Raw genomic sequence first — 15000 nt, 5'->3', positions numbered from 1 at the left:
AAGTTTGTCTCGATTAACCTTTTTTTTCAGGTCTAGGTGTCAGTAAATGAGTGAGAACATGATCATCAGCTTTAGTTCATGTCATTTTCTTCGTTTTACCTTTTCAAAACAGGTACGGTTAGGACTGGTTTAGTGGTATGGATAGGGTTAAGGGATTTGGTTTGAATGTAATGAAGCTTCGACTCTGATCATTACTGTGATGCTGAATGCTTGTCTGTGTTTTCAGTCGCCGGCTCGGCATCCAGCGTGAAGAAGAAGCGTAAGAGAGGAGACGGCAGTCGAGTGGAGAGTGAGGAAGATGGCGATAAGAAGAAGAAGAAGGAGCCGGTCGCTCGGCCAAACTACTTTATCTCAGTGCCAATCACCAATCCAGAGGTACGGGAGTCTGCTTACTTTACTATCCTCACATACTCCATCATGTGTTCCCTGCTATCTGTGAGCCATTGGTTGTGAAGCTGTGTGTGTGTGTGTGTGTGTGTGTGTGTGTGCGTCAGATCAAGCAGGCGGTGCAGGACGTGCAGAAGCTGGTGCTGGAGAAGGACTCTCGTCTGTCGCGAGCGCTGATACCTGTGGATACTCTACACATTACTCTACTAGTGGCTCACCTGAAGACACAGGAGCAGGTTGATCTGTAAGAACACACACACACACACACACACAGTGTTAGGAGCTGCACACACAGGACAGCTGAATGTAGCTCAGGGCTCTCCATGCATGGATACAGTTTATGAACCACAATTACACTGTCCTGAGCAGATGCAATTTGTCTGCCACATCAGCCGCCATAAAATCAATCCAAAATCACAGCCAATCAGGAGAGAGTGTGGGCGGAGTCTCTCTGCATACGTACTGCACTCGTAACCAAATCAATCCAAAATCACAGCCAATCAGGAGAGAGTGGGGGCGGAGTCTCTCTGCAAGAGCACTGTACTCGTAACCAAATCAATCCAAAATCACAGCCAATCAGGAGAGAGTGGGGGCGGAGTCTCTCTGCATACGCACTGCACTCGTAACCAAATCAATCCAAAATCACAAAGTATGACAATAATAAAAAATGCACTTATTATGTGCTTTATTTAATTATAATAATAATAATATAAGTATTGTCATACTTTTATTGTCATACTTTGTAACAAAATGTCAAAATGACTTGAATAAATTAATCTTAATAAAAAAAATTAATAATCTATTATTGGACAGTTTTTAATAATTCACCAATCTGATGTAACACACGGCTTATTGCTCTTTAAAACAGCAGCGTCAGCTATATGATGAAGGACACTCATTCTGTTTATCAGTAATGTTAGCTGTGTTCTTGGCAGTCCTCTAAAGGCAGATCTCCCTGACAGCACGCTTCACCCCGGCCTGACCCCAGCCTGACCCCGGCCTGACCCCTGATAGCATAACCCAGAGCATCAGCTGCTCCGTGAAGAGTTGTCCAAACCAAAGACATGTTATTGTGTTTGAAGGCCACATGTGAGATCTGTCAGAGCGACATACGCATTCATCTCAGACCACAGCAGTAATTATGACATGCCTTCACTGTGTGTGTGTGTGTGTGCAGCGCTGCGTCCACACTCTCAGCGCTGGAGTCTCCTCTGAACACACTGCTGGCGGGACACAGGCTGATCCTGCCCTTCTGTGGAGTCGGACACTTTAAACAGGAAGTGGCGTTTGTCCAGATCGCAGAAGGAGAGCATCTGAACACACTCGCGCTCATCGCAGGTACATCGCTCTTCCTCACTCCTCATCCTCTCCTCTCCTTCACAAATAAACACACACCATTCGTTCAGTAGTTTAAAAGCTGTACTTTATTATTTCATTGATAAATGCGCTCAATCAGTGTTTCAACGGCAGAAAGACATCAATAAAACAGTTGTAAACAATGTCACATTGGATGACCGTTAACTCACAGTCAGCAAGAGCGCTCTCGCCACCAAGTGGACAGGGGTGAGAATTACAGTTACAAGGTGCAACACATCACTCACTGTAATCTGGCAAAATGACGGACAGCTTTCAAATTTTTCCCTGTACATGTAATGTAGTTTAAAGGGATTGTTTACCCAGAAATTATCATTCTATCATCATTTACCTGCCTTAATGTTCCTTAAACATGACTTACGTTCTTCTGCGAAACATAAGAGAAGATATTTTGAGAGATGCCTCATTGTTTTTGTCCATACAGTGGAAGTCAGTAGAGTCCAAAACTGTCTTTTGTGAAGAATGAGCTTTGATTGATTGATTATTCAGATATTCCAGATATTACTTCCTCGCGTCACAATGTAAAATATTAGCATAACGCCGCTCAAAGACACATGCAAAGAGAGAAGGCGTTTCGGTGAATTATAATGCGGTCGTCGTGGCGTTCCGATGTTGGTTACGAACGATCTGCTTGATCATCCGCATTTACAATCCGACTCGGGTTTGAACTGATATGGTAAAACCAACGACTGAAGCGTACGATTATGGTAAGGGATGTTACGTTTCAGACACGCGCTTGAGGTGTTTGGCCAATCACAACACACTGGGTCAGCTGGCCAATCAGTGCACTCTGAGGTCTTCAGAAGGCGGGGCTTTGTAGAAATCAGTGCGGAGCTGCAGTAATGCGTTAAAGCATGTTAACCTATTCTATTACACCCAATAAAGAGAAGAATGAGAGTGAAACTCTACATCTGTGATGTGCTTCTGGTGTGTGGATGTGTTTGATGGTCCCTTCAGTCTTCAGACATAATCATCCATTGTACCAAAATAAACCCAGAGTTGTGGCCAGATTTGAGGTTTTACTGCTTCCAGTATTGGCGTAATCAGACTGACATGTAAAAAAGCCTCTAATATTCGCTGATGGTGTATATGAGCACAGTATTTTGGAGTCGAGTGAGAACACGCTCAGGGTTTAGATGCACAAGACACTGAGAGCTCAGTCTGCTAATGTCATCTCGCTCTTTCTCGCCCTCTCTGTATTGATTATATCTCGTCTTACATTGAGGACGGTGAGACAGTCTCGGTCCGGTCCGGTCCTCGGGAGGCTGTAAATAGACTATCCCAGGATGCATCTGTGTCTCTGAGGCTGTGTGTGTGTTGTTTCTCTCCACCCAGAGAGTGTGAGGAAGGCGTTTGAGGAGAGAGGCATCGTGTCTGGAGATGACAAAGCCTTCAAACCTCATCTGACGTTTCTCAAACTCTCACGAGCTCCCAAACTACGCAAGCAGGTAAGAAGCGCTCGCTCGTGTGTGTGTGTCTGTGTGCAGAATACATTTACTGTAACACAGCATTGAGTCAATGACAACAGTGATCAGTAGATAATTGTAATTTATTTTTGGAAATCATGATTAATTATTCATCTGTGCAGTCGTAGTTATGTAAGTGTGTGTATAATTCATGCAAAATAAAAATCAGCTTTTATTAGTGAAAATGCGCCTAGACATGCCCATTTTGAAAGCTATTAATTATACAGAACCGTTCAAAGGTTTGGGGTCAGTAAGACTTTAATTTACTTTTATAGAAATTAATAGTTTTTTGCTATGGACGCATTAAATTGACGGTAATGCATTTATAATGCTGTTCTTTTGAACTTTCTATTCATCAAATTCATTAAATGTATCAATAAAATGTTTTCTTGTTTTCAACATTGATAATAATCATAAATGTTTCTTGATCACCAAATCATCATATTAACTGATTTCTGAAGGATCATGTGACACTGAAGACTGGAGTAATGATTGATCACAGGAATAAATTACACTTTACTGTATATTCACACAGAGAACAGATGTTTTAAAGTGCCTCTGTTGTCTCTATTAATGCAGTGTGTAATACAGCTGTTTGTGAATGTAAAAGGTCTGCAAAGTTTCAAAGATCAAAGGTCAGATTGCGTTTACATGCACGCTCAGGTTGATTATGCTTAATAACTGACATAACAAATGAAATACTCTGAGTCAGATACGCAAATGATTATGTTTTGACGTCACACAGGGGCATGGCCTGATTTATTAATAAAGTCATGTAAACGCGGTGCACTTGCGTTGTCAGGTTACTGGTTTACATCTACATTTAATCATTTAGCAGACGCTTTTATCCAAAGCGACTTACAGATGAGGAGAACAATAGAAGCAATTAAAGGGTAACTCTCGCCAAAATTTAACCTAGGCTCTTTTTGTGAATCTACCTGAGTCAAACTTTCGTGTAAAAGCATAATTAGAATGGAAACGCCACTTTTAAGACTGACCGTATTTTCGTTTAAGATCAAAATGCCTTTTGAATGGGAGTGCTGGGGGCACTTCTATGATAGCATCAAAATCTCTATTTTTAAAACACTAAGAAGGCTCGACACATCATGACACTGCTGGAAGTGTCACCAGGGGCTCTACACATGAACTCCAGCACTGAGAACAGTGTTTGTGTACACAGAGTTTACTAACAAGAAAGATTTTGAACAACTCACTGTAGCTGTGTGTCCGCCGGCATTTCGTCAGTCAAAAATAGTCGATCTGTGTCACTGAATCATTTCATTATTATATGAGGATCCTTTTTCAATAACAAGGTCAATATTGATTTTCACTAACGACAAAACAACAAATTATCCGTGAATTTATATGGAGACAAGCTTTAGGAGCTTTCCATCTTTACTCTCCTCCCTGTTAGGTTGTATTCGGAGATCGACTATTTTTGACTGACAAAATGCTGGCGGACACACGGCTACTGTGAGTTGTTCAAAATCTTTCTTTTTAGTAAACTCTGTGTACACAAACACTGTTCTCAGTGCTGGAGTTCATGTGTAGAGCCCCTGGTGACACTTCCAGCAGTGTCATGATGTGTCGAGCCTTCTTAGTGTTTTAAAAATAGAGATTTTGATGCTATCATAGAAGTGCCCCCAGCACTCCCATTCAAAAGGCAGTTTGACCGAAAACAAAAATACGGCCAATCTTAAAAGTGGCGTTTCCATTCTAATTATGCTTTTACACGAAAGTTTGACTCGGGTAGATTAACAAAAAGACCCTAGGTTCAATTTTGGCGAGAGTTACCCTTTAAGCTAACAATGCAAATGCTGTGGACGGGGAAAACTGGTTATTTCAATAAGCTTCATTTTTGAGTTATAAGCTTACTGGTGAGCATGTAAACGTACTCTTTGTCTCCTAAAAGAAAGAAGCGATTCTGTCAGTCAGTAACTCCAGTCTCACTTCTGGCTGAACCTTCGTAGGTTTGTAACTAATCTGCATAATGCCAGCCTGTGGTCTTCATTGGCTGAACGAGAACAGCGTCTGCTTTGCCCCTCAAACACTGTAGTTTATCTGAGACTGGAAGAGTTTGGTTTGTGTTGTTCATGTCGAGAAGACGCTGTTTTCTGCTGACAAAACAAATCCACCAATCACAACAGACTGGGTCATCTGACCAATCAGAGCAGAGTAGACCAATCACAACAGACTGGGCCATCTAACCAATCAGAGCAGAGCAGAGTAGACCAATCACAACAGACTGAGCCATCTGACCAATCAGAGCAGAGTAGACCAATCACAACAGACTGGGTCATCTGACCAATCAAAACAGAGCAGAGCAGAGTAGACCAATCACAACAGACTGAGCCATCTGACCAATCAGAGCAGAGTAGACCAATCATAACAGACTGGGTCATCTGACCAATCAAAACAGAGCAGAGCAGACCAATCACAACAGACTGAGCCATCTGACCAATCAGAGCAGAGTAGACCAATCACAACAGACTGAGCCATCTGACCAATCAGAGCAGAATAGACCAATCACAACAGACTGGGTCATCTGACCAATCAGAGCAGAGCAGAGCAGAGTAGACCAATCACAACAGACTGAGCCATCTGACCAATCAGAGCAGAGTAGACCAATCATAACAGACTGGGTCATCTGACCAATCAAAACAGAGCAGAGCAGAGTAGACCAATCACAACAGACTGAGCCATCTGACCAATCAGAACAGAGTAGACCAATCACAACAGACTGGGTCATCTGACCAATCAGAGCAGAGTAGACCAATCACAACAGACTGGGTCATCTGACCAATCAGAGCAGAGCAGAGCAGAGTAGACCAATCACAACAGACTGGGTCATCTGACCAATCAGCAGAGTAGACCAATCACAGCAGACTGGGTCATCTGACCAATCAGAGCAGAGTAGACCAATCACAGCAGACTGGGTCATCTGACCAATCAGAGCAGAGTAGACCAATCACAGCAGACTGGGTCATCTGACCAATCAGAGCAGAGCAGACCAATCACAACAGACTGGGTCATCTGACCAATCAGAGCAGAGTAGACCAATCACAGCAGACTGGGTCATCTGACCAATCAGATCAGAGTAGACCAATCACAACAGACTGGGTCATCTGACCAATCAGATCAGAGTAGACCAATCACAACAGACTGGGTCATCTGACCAATCAGAGCAGAGTAGACCAATCACAACAGACTGGGTCATCTGACCAATCAGAGCAGAGTAGACCAATCACAACAGACTGGGTCATCTGACCAATCAGAGCAGAGTAGACCAATCACAACAGACTGGGTCATCTGACCAATCAGAGCAGAGTAGACCAATCACAGCAGACTGGACCATCTGACCAATCAGAGCAGAGCAGCTCTCAGAAAGGCGGGCTTTAAAGGGGTCATCGGATGCAAAATTCACTTTTATAAGGTGTTTGAAAAGCCGTTTGGATTTTCTGAGCAATATGATGTCATATTGCTCATGCTCCGCCCACGACCGCTGACAGACCCGTATTAGCATATTTACACCCTCAGCCATTTGTATACTTGCTGAGCAGGTTGCCATGGCAGCACTTTACCTGTCTTGTGTGACTTTGTGTTTATGTGTTTCTTGCTGAGAAAATCATGTTTTTGTCCAAGATTACACGTGCATAATCAGTGTTACTGTTGCTCGTTTTTGTCTGTTTTGATCCGGAGATTCAGTTCTCTTTTAGCAGATGTGGAACAGCGCCCCCTACCCTGTAACATAATTTAGCAAAAACCCTATAATTTTCTAAACATTTTGACATTTGTGTCAATGGCGAGGAAAGAGTGTTTTTGACCTTGGATGCATGTAAACCTATTGTACGAGAAAACAAAACAACATGAGGAGCCTTTAAAAGAGCATAATAGTGCTGAAATAACATTTAACAATATTAAAGTTTTTACTGTATTTTTGATTAAAGAAATGCAGCCTTGTTTCAAAAACATGAGAAAGCCTGAAGTGCTGTAGTTTGATGGTGTTGTGAGGATGAAGCTGTGTGTTCAGACAGTGAGGGGCGAGACTGACGCCAGATCTCCTGTTCCCGCTCATCACTCACACACAATCAGATCAAACACACATTACACAGCTTTAACCCGCTCACACTCGAGTGCTCCCACTCCCAGTGCTCATGAAGACAGAGACAGGGTCTGAAACTCTCTCCACATCCGCTGAGCTGTTCCTTCAGCTGTGTGTGTACGTGACGGACTGATGCTTCTTCTCCATGTGGAGGACACAGATAGGGAGGTGTGTGTGTGTGTGTGTGTGATCTTCCCACAGCTCAGGCTTCCTCTCGAGGTTATCGGCCCCGACCGACACTTCCAGCCCCACTGGACTGTCCCTTGTGTGTGTCCTTCTGCTTGCTCTGGACTCATTGTTTGTGTGTGTGTGTGCGTGTCTTCGCAGGGCGTTAAGAAGCTGGATCCGGCTCTGTTTTCCGACTTCGAGAGCCGTGTGTTCGGAGACGAGTGTGTGTGTAGAGTGGACCTGTGCTCCATGCTCAAGAAAAAGACCTCAGATGGATACTACCACCGCGAGAAGAGCGTCACGTTCAGTGAGTAAACCTGCTCTGGAGGAAAGTGTGTGTGTGTGTGTGTGTGTGATGAAGATGCGGCTGTGCATCAGTCTAGTGTGAAGCAGTGCTTCTGGACTGGATGGGTCTTTGACATCATCATCATCTTCATCAACATCTTCTGGCTTGTGATTTGGGCTCAGGTTTGCAGGTCATTTCCAAACTCTAGATCTTTAATTCCAGTCTGGTGCTGTGTGATGGTACCAGATAATAATGGCGTATTATAAACCACAGTACTCAAACCCGCTGTGTGTTGTTAGATCAGGTAGAGAGGTCGATCAATAGTGGAGTTTACTGAGACTGATATTTAGGTTTGACCGTACATGCCGATAACCGATTATTCAATGAATACTGGGATTAGAAACAAACATAACACTCCAAGTAAACAGTGCTGAACTGAAATGTGCTAAATGAAATAAATATATAAATATGAATATATTAAAACGAGAAGTTGAATGAACTCTACAGAAAATAATTGAAACATTAAAATATTACAGGTCAAATATGTGTTTCTTTAAGATTCGTGCTTGAAAATACAGTACAAAAACATTCTATAATTTTTACAGACTCAAAATCTTGCCTTCAAGCAATGGACACTTTAAAAATTGATAATCCTTTAGTGGACTCCATCTTAACCAAAGTGGATTATCTGCTCGATCAGTTCTTCAGTATTATCTTTTGCTGGTTCCAGGACATGTTGGACTGCAGGAAATGAGCAAGCTGCCAAGGAAGCTCTTAATGAGGAATAATAATGTCAAATTCCTCCCTCAGATATCAGACCGATTATTAACAGATATATTTTAAATAAGTGGCAAGAAGAGTGGCATATGTGCAAGAATAATAAGTTGTATGCAACTCATCCGGACATTAAAACCAGGACTTTTCTCAATTTTAAAACTAGACTTGATCAGCTGGTCTACACCAGATGTCGTATAGGTCACACAAGTTTGACCCATGCTTTTTTACTTAAAGGTCAAGACCCAACATTATGTACAGTACCAGTCAAAAGTTTGGAAACAGTACTATTTTTAATGTTTTTGAAAGAAGTCTCTTATGCTCATCAAGTCTGCAGTTAAAAACAAAAAAAACAACAACAAAAAACAGTAATATTATGAAATATTATTACAATTTAAAATAATGGTTCTCTTTTTTAATATATTTTAAAATGTAATTTATTTTTGTGATCAAAGCTGAATTTTCATCAGCAAGTACTCCAGTCTTTGGTGTCTTATGATCCTTCAGAAATCATTCTAATATGATAATTTGATACTCAGTTATTATCAATGATGGAAACAGTTGTGCTGTTTGATATATTTTTTTGGAATACTTTTTTCAGGATTCATTGATGAGTAAAACGTTAACAGCATTTATTCATAAAAACAGCATTTATTCAAAATAAAAACATTTCTAACAATATAAATCGTTACCATCACCTTTTATCAATTTAACGCATCCTTGTTGAATTAAAGTACTAATTTCTTTTTAAAAAAATAGTTATTGTTCCCAAACTTTTGAACGGTAGTGTATATTGTTACAAAAGATTTCTATTCTAAATAAATACAGTTCTTTTTAACTTTTTATTCATCAAATAATCCTGAAAAAAGTATCTCAGGTTATAAAAAAAATATTAAGCAGCACAACTGTTTCCAACATTGATCATAAATCAGCATATTAGAATGATTTCTGAAGGATCATAAGACACCAAAGACTGGAGTACTTGCTGATGAAAATTCAGCTTTGCATCACAAAAATAAATTACATTTTAAAGTATATTAAAAAAGAGAACCATTATTTTAAATTGTAATAATATTTCATAATATTACTGGGTTTTTTTTGTTGTTTTTTTAACTGCAGGCTTGATGAGCATAAGAGACTTCTTTCAAAAACATTAAAAATAGTAATGTTTCCAAACTTTTGACTGGTACTGTATGTTTTGTAGGATTCCTTTAACTGTCAAACATATTTTATTAGTTTGTCCTGGACTTTACACAAGTAGAATGCTTTTAGTTATTTCAGTTAAGGACATTTTTAATGAGATTATACCTGAAAAGGTTTTGGATTTTTTATCATATGTTAACTTAAAAAAATATATTGTATAATATGACTTGCTGGTTATCTTTGTTCTGTTTTTATTGTATTTATATGATATTTGTGTTTTTGTAATTGAATTTTTGCCATGAAGATAGCTCTGATTGCTGACATGGCATTAAATAAAAAAAGATGAAGATGAAGAGTCGTGCTTAAAGATGGCCATATTTAAATATCTGAAAAGGCCAGAGCATTAAAATTACATAAACGTAGACCTATATTACATACAGTCTCTCACTTTATTTGCTTCTATGTTAGAACACTTGATGATTATCTAATTAAAATAACAATATGTATTGTAGTGATAAAAAAGGAACTGAAATCGAATGCGTTTCTGATTGGTAACATTTTAGAATATTGTTCCTTCATTAATGAATAACTACACAGGAACAAATGAGTAATGCATTAGTAACACTCTAGTTCACTATTAGATAATCAATAACTACTATTTTTCATACCTCACTGAAGACTATAAGAACTACTATATACAGGTTAATAAATATTTATAATGCACAATGTTTAATATTAGGTAATGGTAGCCCATTAGTAATGAATCAAGTGATTAGTCGACTAATTATTTGGATCAGTATCTAAAGTGAAGATCATGGGAACACACTAGTAATGACTAAAGTGTGATCAAATCCATCGGAAGGAATTGCTATTCAAAATCTTACAAAAATCTCAAAAGCTTACAATGACTTCAGTCAATATTAGGTTATCATGTTTTTCACTTTAGATACTGATCCAAATAATTAGTAGTTCCTTTAAAATGATGTAGTAATACTTGAGTCATTACTAGTGGGTTACCATTACCTTTTATTATAAATTATGCATTATTCATGTTAATTATGAACCTGTAGATAGTAGTTCTCTGGGAGGTATGAAAAAAATAGTAGTTATTGATTAGCTAATAATGAACTACTACATTCATCTGAGCGCTATCACTTACTAATTTGTTAATCAGAGTTTCTTGTTAGTTAATAGTAGTTACTAGAATGTTAATAATACGTTACTCATTTGTTCCTGTGTAGTTATTCATTAATGAAGGAACCGTATTCTAAAGTGTTACCTTCTGATTTGTTAATGTTTCTGTCAACTGCATGAACATATCAGTGTTGAGAGAGCAATCACGTCACTAGCTTTAAATATTAAAGTTCGCTGGCTAATGAATGCATGAAACTGGCCAGCTGGATATAAACTAATATGGTAACAATTGCGACATAAAACATTTGGGTCAGGTTTGCGTGTGTTTTTGTCACATTGCTTTAATCGCTTGAGGTAGCCACTACTAATGTTAGTAATTAACAAATTAATGACTTTATAATGATATGGCAATATGTACTTTAGTGTTCTGTATTCACACCGTTTCGCTGTCTGTGTTTTAAATGCGCATCTGAAGTGTCGGCTCTCTCCGTGAAGCGTGATCTCTCGTGTTAGCGTGAACAACTCAGCCAGTGATAGCTGTCCGCCTCTAGAGGGCGCTCTCGCTCTGTGTAATGCCAGCGCACTCTTCTCAGCCGCTCCAGCAACGGACACAACCCGTAAAAACTATCGGTGTGGATTTTTGCAGATAACGATAGTTCCACCAATCAACTATCGGTACCGATATATATCGGCAAAACCGATGAATCGGTGACCTCTAGTTAGTAGTATATGTAAATGAACAGTGTTTCCCCTTTCTGTGTGTTACCTGGACCGAGTGATTCACGTTAATTTGTCAGTAAAAATGTTAGTGAAAACTACGGATTATACTTCCTCATGCTTGTATTCCCACCCACGGACTGTCGGATCAGCAGAGGGTTATTAACAGAACAGTTAAACTGAAAATTGTGTCATACTTTATCCACTCTTTAAACAGCATTATGGTAAAACTGCATCACTATGGCAACATCTTTCTCACCTGAACGCCACAGTTTTGCTTCAGGTGGAACTGGCAGATTTCTTTCAGTTTTCCCCTTCGTTTGGTCTAAAACACGGTGTTTGTGCTCATCCAGTATGAAATGTTGACTGCAAGCATGAAGGTTTATCATATTTTCCTTCTCTTTATTCTCTCAGTATTTAAGATTCTTTGCACCCTTTAGTCGCTGTCTACAAAGCTCTGGATCCTACTCTGGAAACCCAGAGAAACTCCCGCTAAACGTTTACTCTTTGAATGCTTGCACCCGGGAGCGATACAAGTCATTATGAGTGAAAGTTTGCTTAGAAGTATTTCCTACTAAAGCAAGGCGGTATTTGACTCTGGAAAGCGTATCCAGAGCAGACTGGTGGCAGTGGCCTTGGACCGCAACAAGCCCAGTGCATTATGGGTGTTGAAGTTTTACTACCTGTTTGACAAAAGGGAAGAAAACTGCTATAGTTTTCTATAGTCAGGCAGCACCAATGTTTTCACCTTTCTACTGCATAGGCAGACAAGTTTTGTTGAAAGCTCATCCTGCCAGGTGAAGTTTCCCTTTATTGAGGCAAGACACTACAGGTTAAAACTATGGCTGAACGATTAATCGCAATTTACATGTAATCGCACTTAAATCGAGATGGCTTATCGCGATTATTTTTTATGCGCAGCTTGTCATTGATGTACGGCTCTGTAAACTCGGCTCCATCTGAACGCACTGTGAGTCTGAGTCACTTATAACGTGCATTTGAAAAAACAACACGCGTCGAACATCTTTCCAAAACATGAGAAGCATTTATGAACCTCTTGTCCAACAACAGACAACATTTAATAACATGCTTTTTCTCCAAACTCACTTCATAAGGACAGCTGAGCTCCTCCTTCTGTGAGATGATGAGCTTCTGACACAGAATAAGGCAGTCGTGTGTTTATAAGTCATGTTTAATCAGAGCGTTTCAATCTTCTGTTTATTCAGCTACAGCGATAGGGATTTCCTGGAATGATGCGCATTATTGTACTTCTGCATATTTATCGTGTTTGCATGAGAGCGCCCTCTGGTGTTCAGATGGAGCAGTATTTACTACCGATCAGCCGCACTCCACTGACAAACTGCGCACAAGATAATCGCAGCCTTTGCCAAATCGTGTGCGGTTTCATTGCGATTAATCGTGCAGCACTAGATAAAACCAAGCGGCAACATTCTGATCTGAAAAATGAAGCCTACCCGGAAGTGCGAAAAACTGCAATACATCGAAAATCCGCTAGGGGCAGGTCCCAAAAGGGAGCAAATGTCCATAGCCCCCATGTTAAAATGTCCGTTTTCACAGCATAAATTCATGTTTTTACAGGTTGGTCCCATGGACTTTTATTGTATTTTTCGATAGCTTCCGAGTGCCTGACAACTGTGAGGGGGGTGAATTTTTTTCTAACTCGTTAGTTTAGATCGTATTTAGATATAAAATGTATGACAATAAGGGCGTGGTTAACTTTGATTGACAGCTTGATTGACAGCTGACAAGGCAGCGCCACAGAGAATGACAACATAAGAAGCGCCATTTTTTAATACAGTTGACATATAATACTACTGTTTCTGTATCATGAAATGTAGTTTTAAGAGTTTTTCAGGTGAGAATGTAGTTGTTTAAAGCTCAAATCTGTGGTTTATTTAAAGATTTATGAAAATTGTATCCAGTTGATCCAGCGATGACCGGGCGCTCGGCGCTCATGTACCCCGCCTGGAGCAGCCTTTCCTCGGCTAGTCGTTCTGGCGTTTGCCGCCAATGCCGCGGACTCTGGCGTCTCTGTAGTGGTTAAACATGAGATATAATTCGTCTTGTCTATATCTAACGGGTGATTTTTGGTCTCGTGAATCTATAATTTGTTCCCTGGGCAATCGTTTTGGCTGAGGGGAAGTTTCATAACTTTATAAGCTATTTAACTTTACCGTTGTATGGTTAGACTAGAGCGCTGACTTTGTATGTTTGACTGAATTGTTTGCTTTATTTGTATAGCTTCTTATACCTTTTACTTATACTTTTATAATGGCTAATATTGATAAAACTGAAATTTAACAAAAAGAGACTGGGTTGAGTTTTGTCATTTTAAATTTTAATACAACGAAGATGATCTGTAATGATGTTTACTGCAACATCTGTTGTTTAGTACAAATGCACATATTTCCTGGACCATAAAATGTTTAATATTTTTATATTATATTTAAAATGAAAAGAGGCAGGTTTGTGTTTTATATTTTGTTTTTTCATAAATAGGCAAACGTTATGTGCAGTGAATATAATCAATATGCGTTGCCTGAACCACATTTGTGTGGCTATAATTTAAACTAAACTCTTTAAATGAAAACGAAAAGAGTTAGTATGGTGTTTTATAACATATTTCGTTGCCTAAAATACACACAGAGATAACCGCAGTAGCAGAGCGAGCTGAGTGACGCGCGCTGCGTCAGAAGGGGGGCGGGGTTAGGATTTCCCAAGATTTTCCAAGATGGCGCCGCCCATACCCCCCATAAACGGCTTCAAACCCGTTCTTCAGAAAGTCTATGGGTGACGTCACAGACGCTTTGTCCATATTTTTTACAGTCTATGGATAAAACCCTTGTTTTTTCAGACACTGGTCAATCTTGAAATTTTGAGCTATTTTGCTTCATCCATAACTTGACTTCTTTCTGACTGGTGGAAAGAAATGATCCACAATACACATTTAAGGGATAATGTACATCCAGCCGGTTGTTACCGCAGAATACACCCTGACAGGAAGATCAGGAAGATCAGGACCCTGATGTGGAGCGTAGGGATCTCCTGCTATCCTGAAGAAGTTTATTTTGGGATAACAACCGGCTGGATGTACATTATCCTGCTTATTAGCAGGCATTGGCCTCACTAAATATTGATTTGAGCTGAGATATTTAATTAGCTCATTAAACACACTATTAGCAAGAAGTTTTGAGTTAAAACGGACATTTAAGGGATGATGTTCAGACCAATCACTTGTTACACTGCTTTTTACCACATGAGTGGCAGGGACATGAAATATTGATTTGAGATTATTTTATGATCACAGTGTACACCTGTAGTGTACTTCTACTCTATTTCATCTCTAGAAAAGCCAACGATGGACAGTAAAGACAGTTTGTCAGATATCATGCTAACACAACACACATGAGGACCTGATGATCACATGC

At 39.8% G+C, this 15000-nt stretch overlaps 1 protein-coding gene across 4 annotated transcripts in view; it reads left to right on the top strand.

The window, feature by feature from the left end:
• Nucleotides 1–15000, top strand: part of akap7 (A-kinase anchoring protein 7) — a gene marked incomplete at its 5' end in the record, with an annotated part of 57916 nt that overhangs the window by 9549 nt on the left and 33367 nt on the right. For all 4 annotated transcript variants that reach the window (XM_084091658.1, XM_084091660.1, XM_084091659.1 and 1 more), the window contains 5 exons: nt 227–375; nt 495–631; nt 1565–1725; nt 3097–3209; nt 7657–7804. In XM_084091658.1, coding sequence (XP_083947784.1) covers nt 227–375; nt 495–631; nt 1565–1725; nt 3097–3209; nt 7657–7804 — 708 coding nt within the window. The remainder of the gene's footprint in view (nt 1–226; nt 376–494; nt 632–1564; nt 1726–3096; nt 3210–7656; nt 7805–15000) is intronic.

This window comes from Abramis brama (genome assembly GCF_963993115.1).
Source record: "Abramis brama genome assembly, chromosome: 18".
In the NCBI taxonomy this organism is placed as follows: domain Eukaryota; kingdom Metazoa; phylum Chordata; class Actinopteri; order Cypriniformes; family Leuciscidae; genus Abramis; species Abramis brama.
The sequence above is the reverse complement of the archived record's forward strand: the minus strand, read 5'-3'. Positions and strand labels throughout refer to the sequence as shown.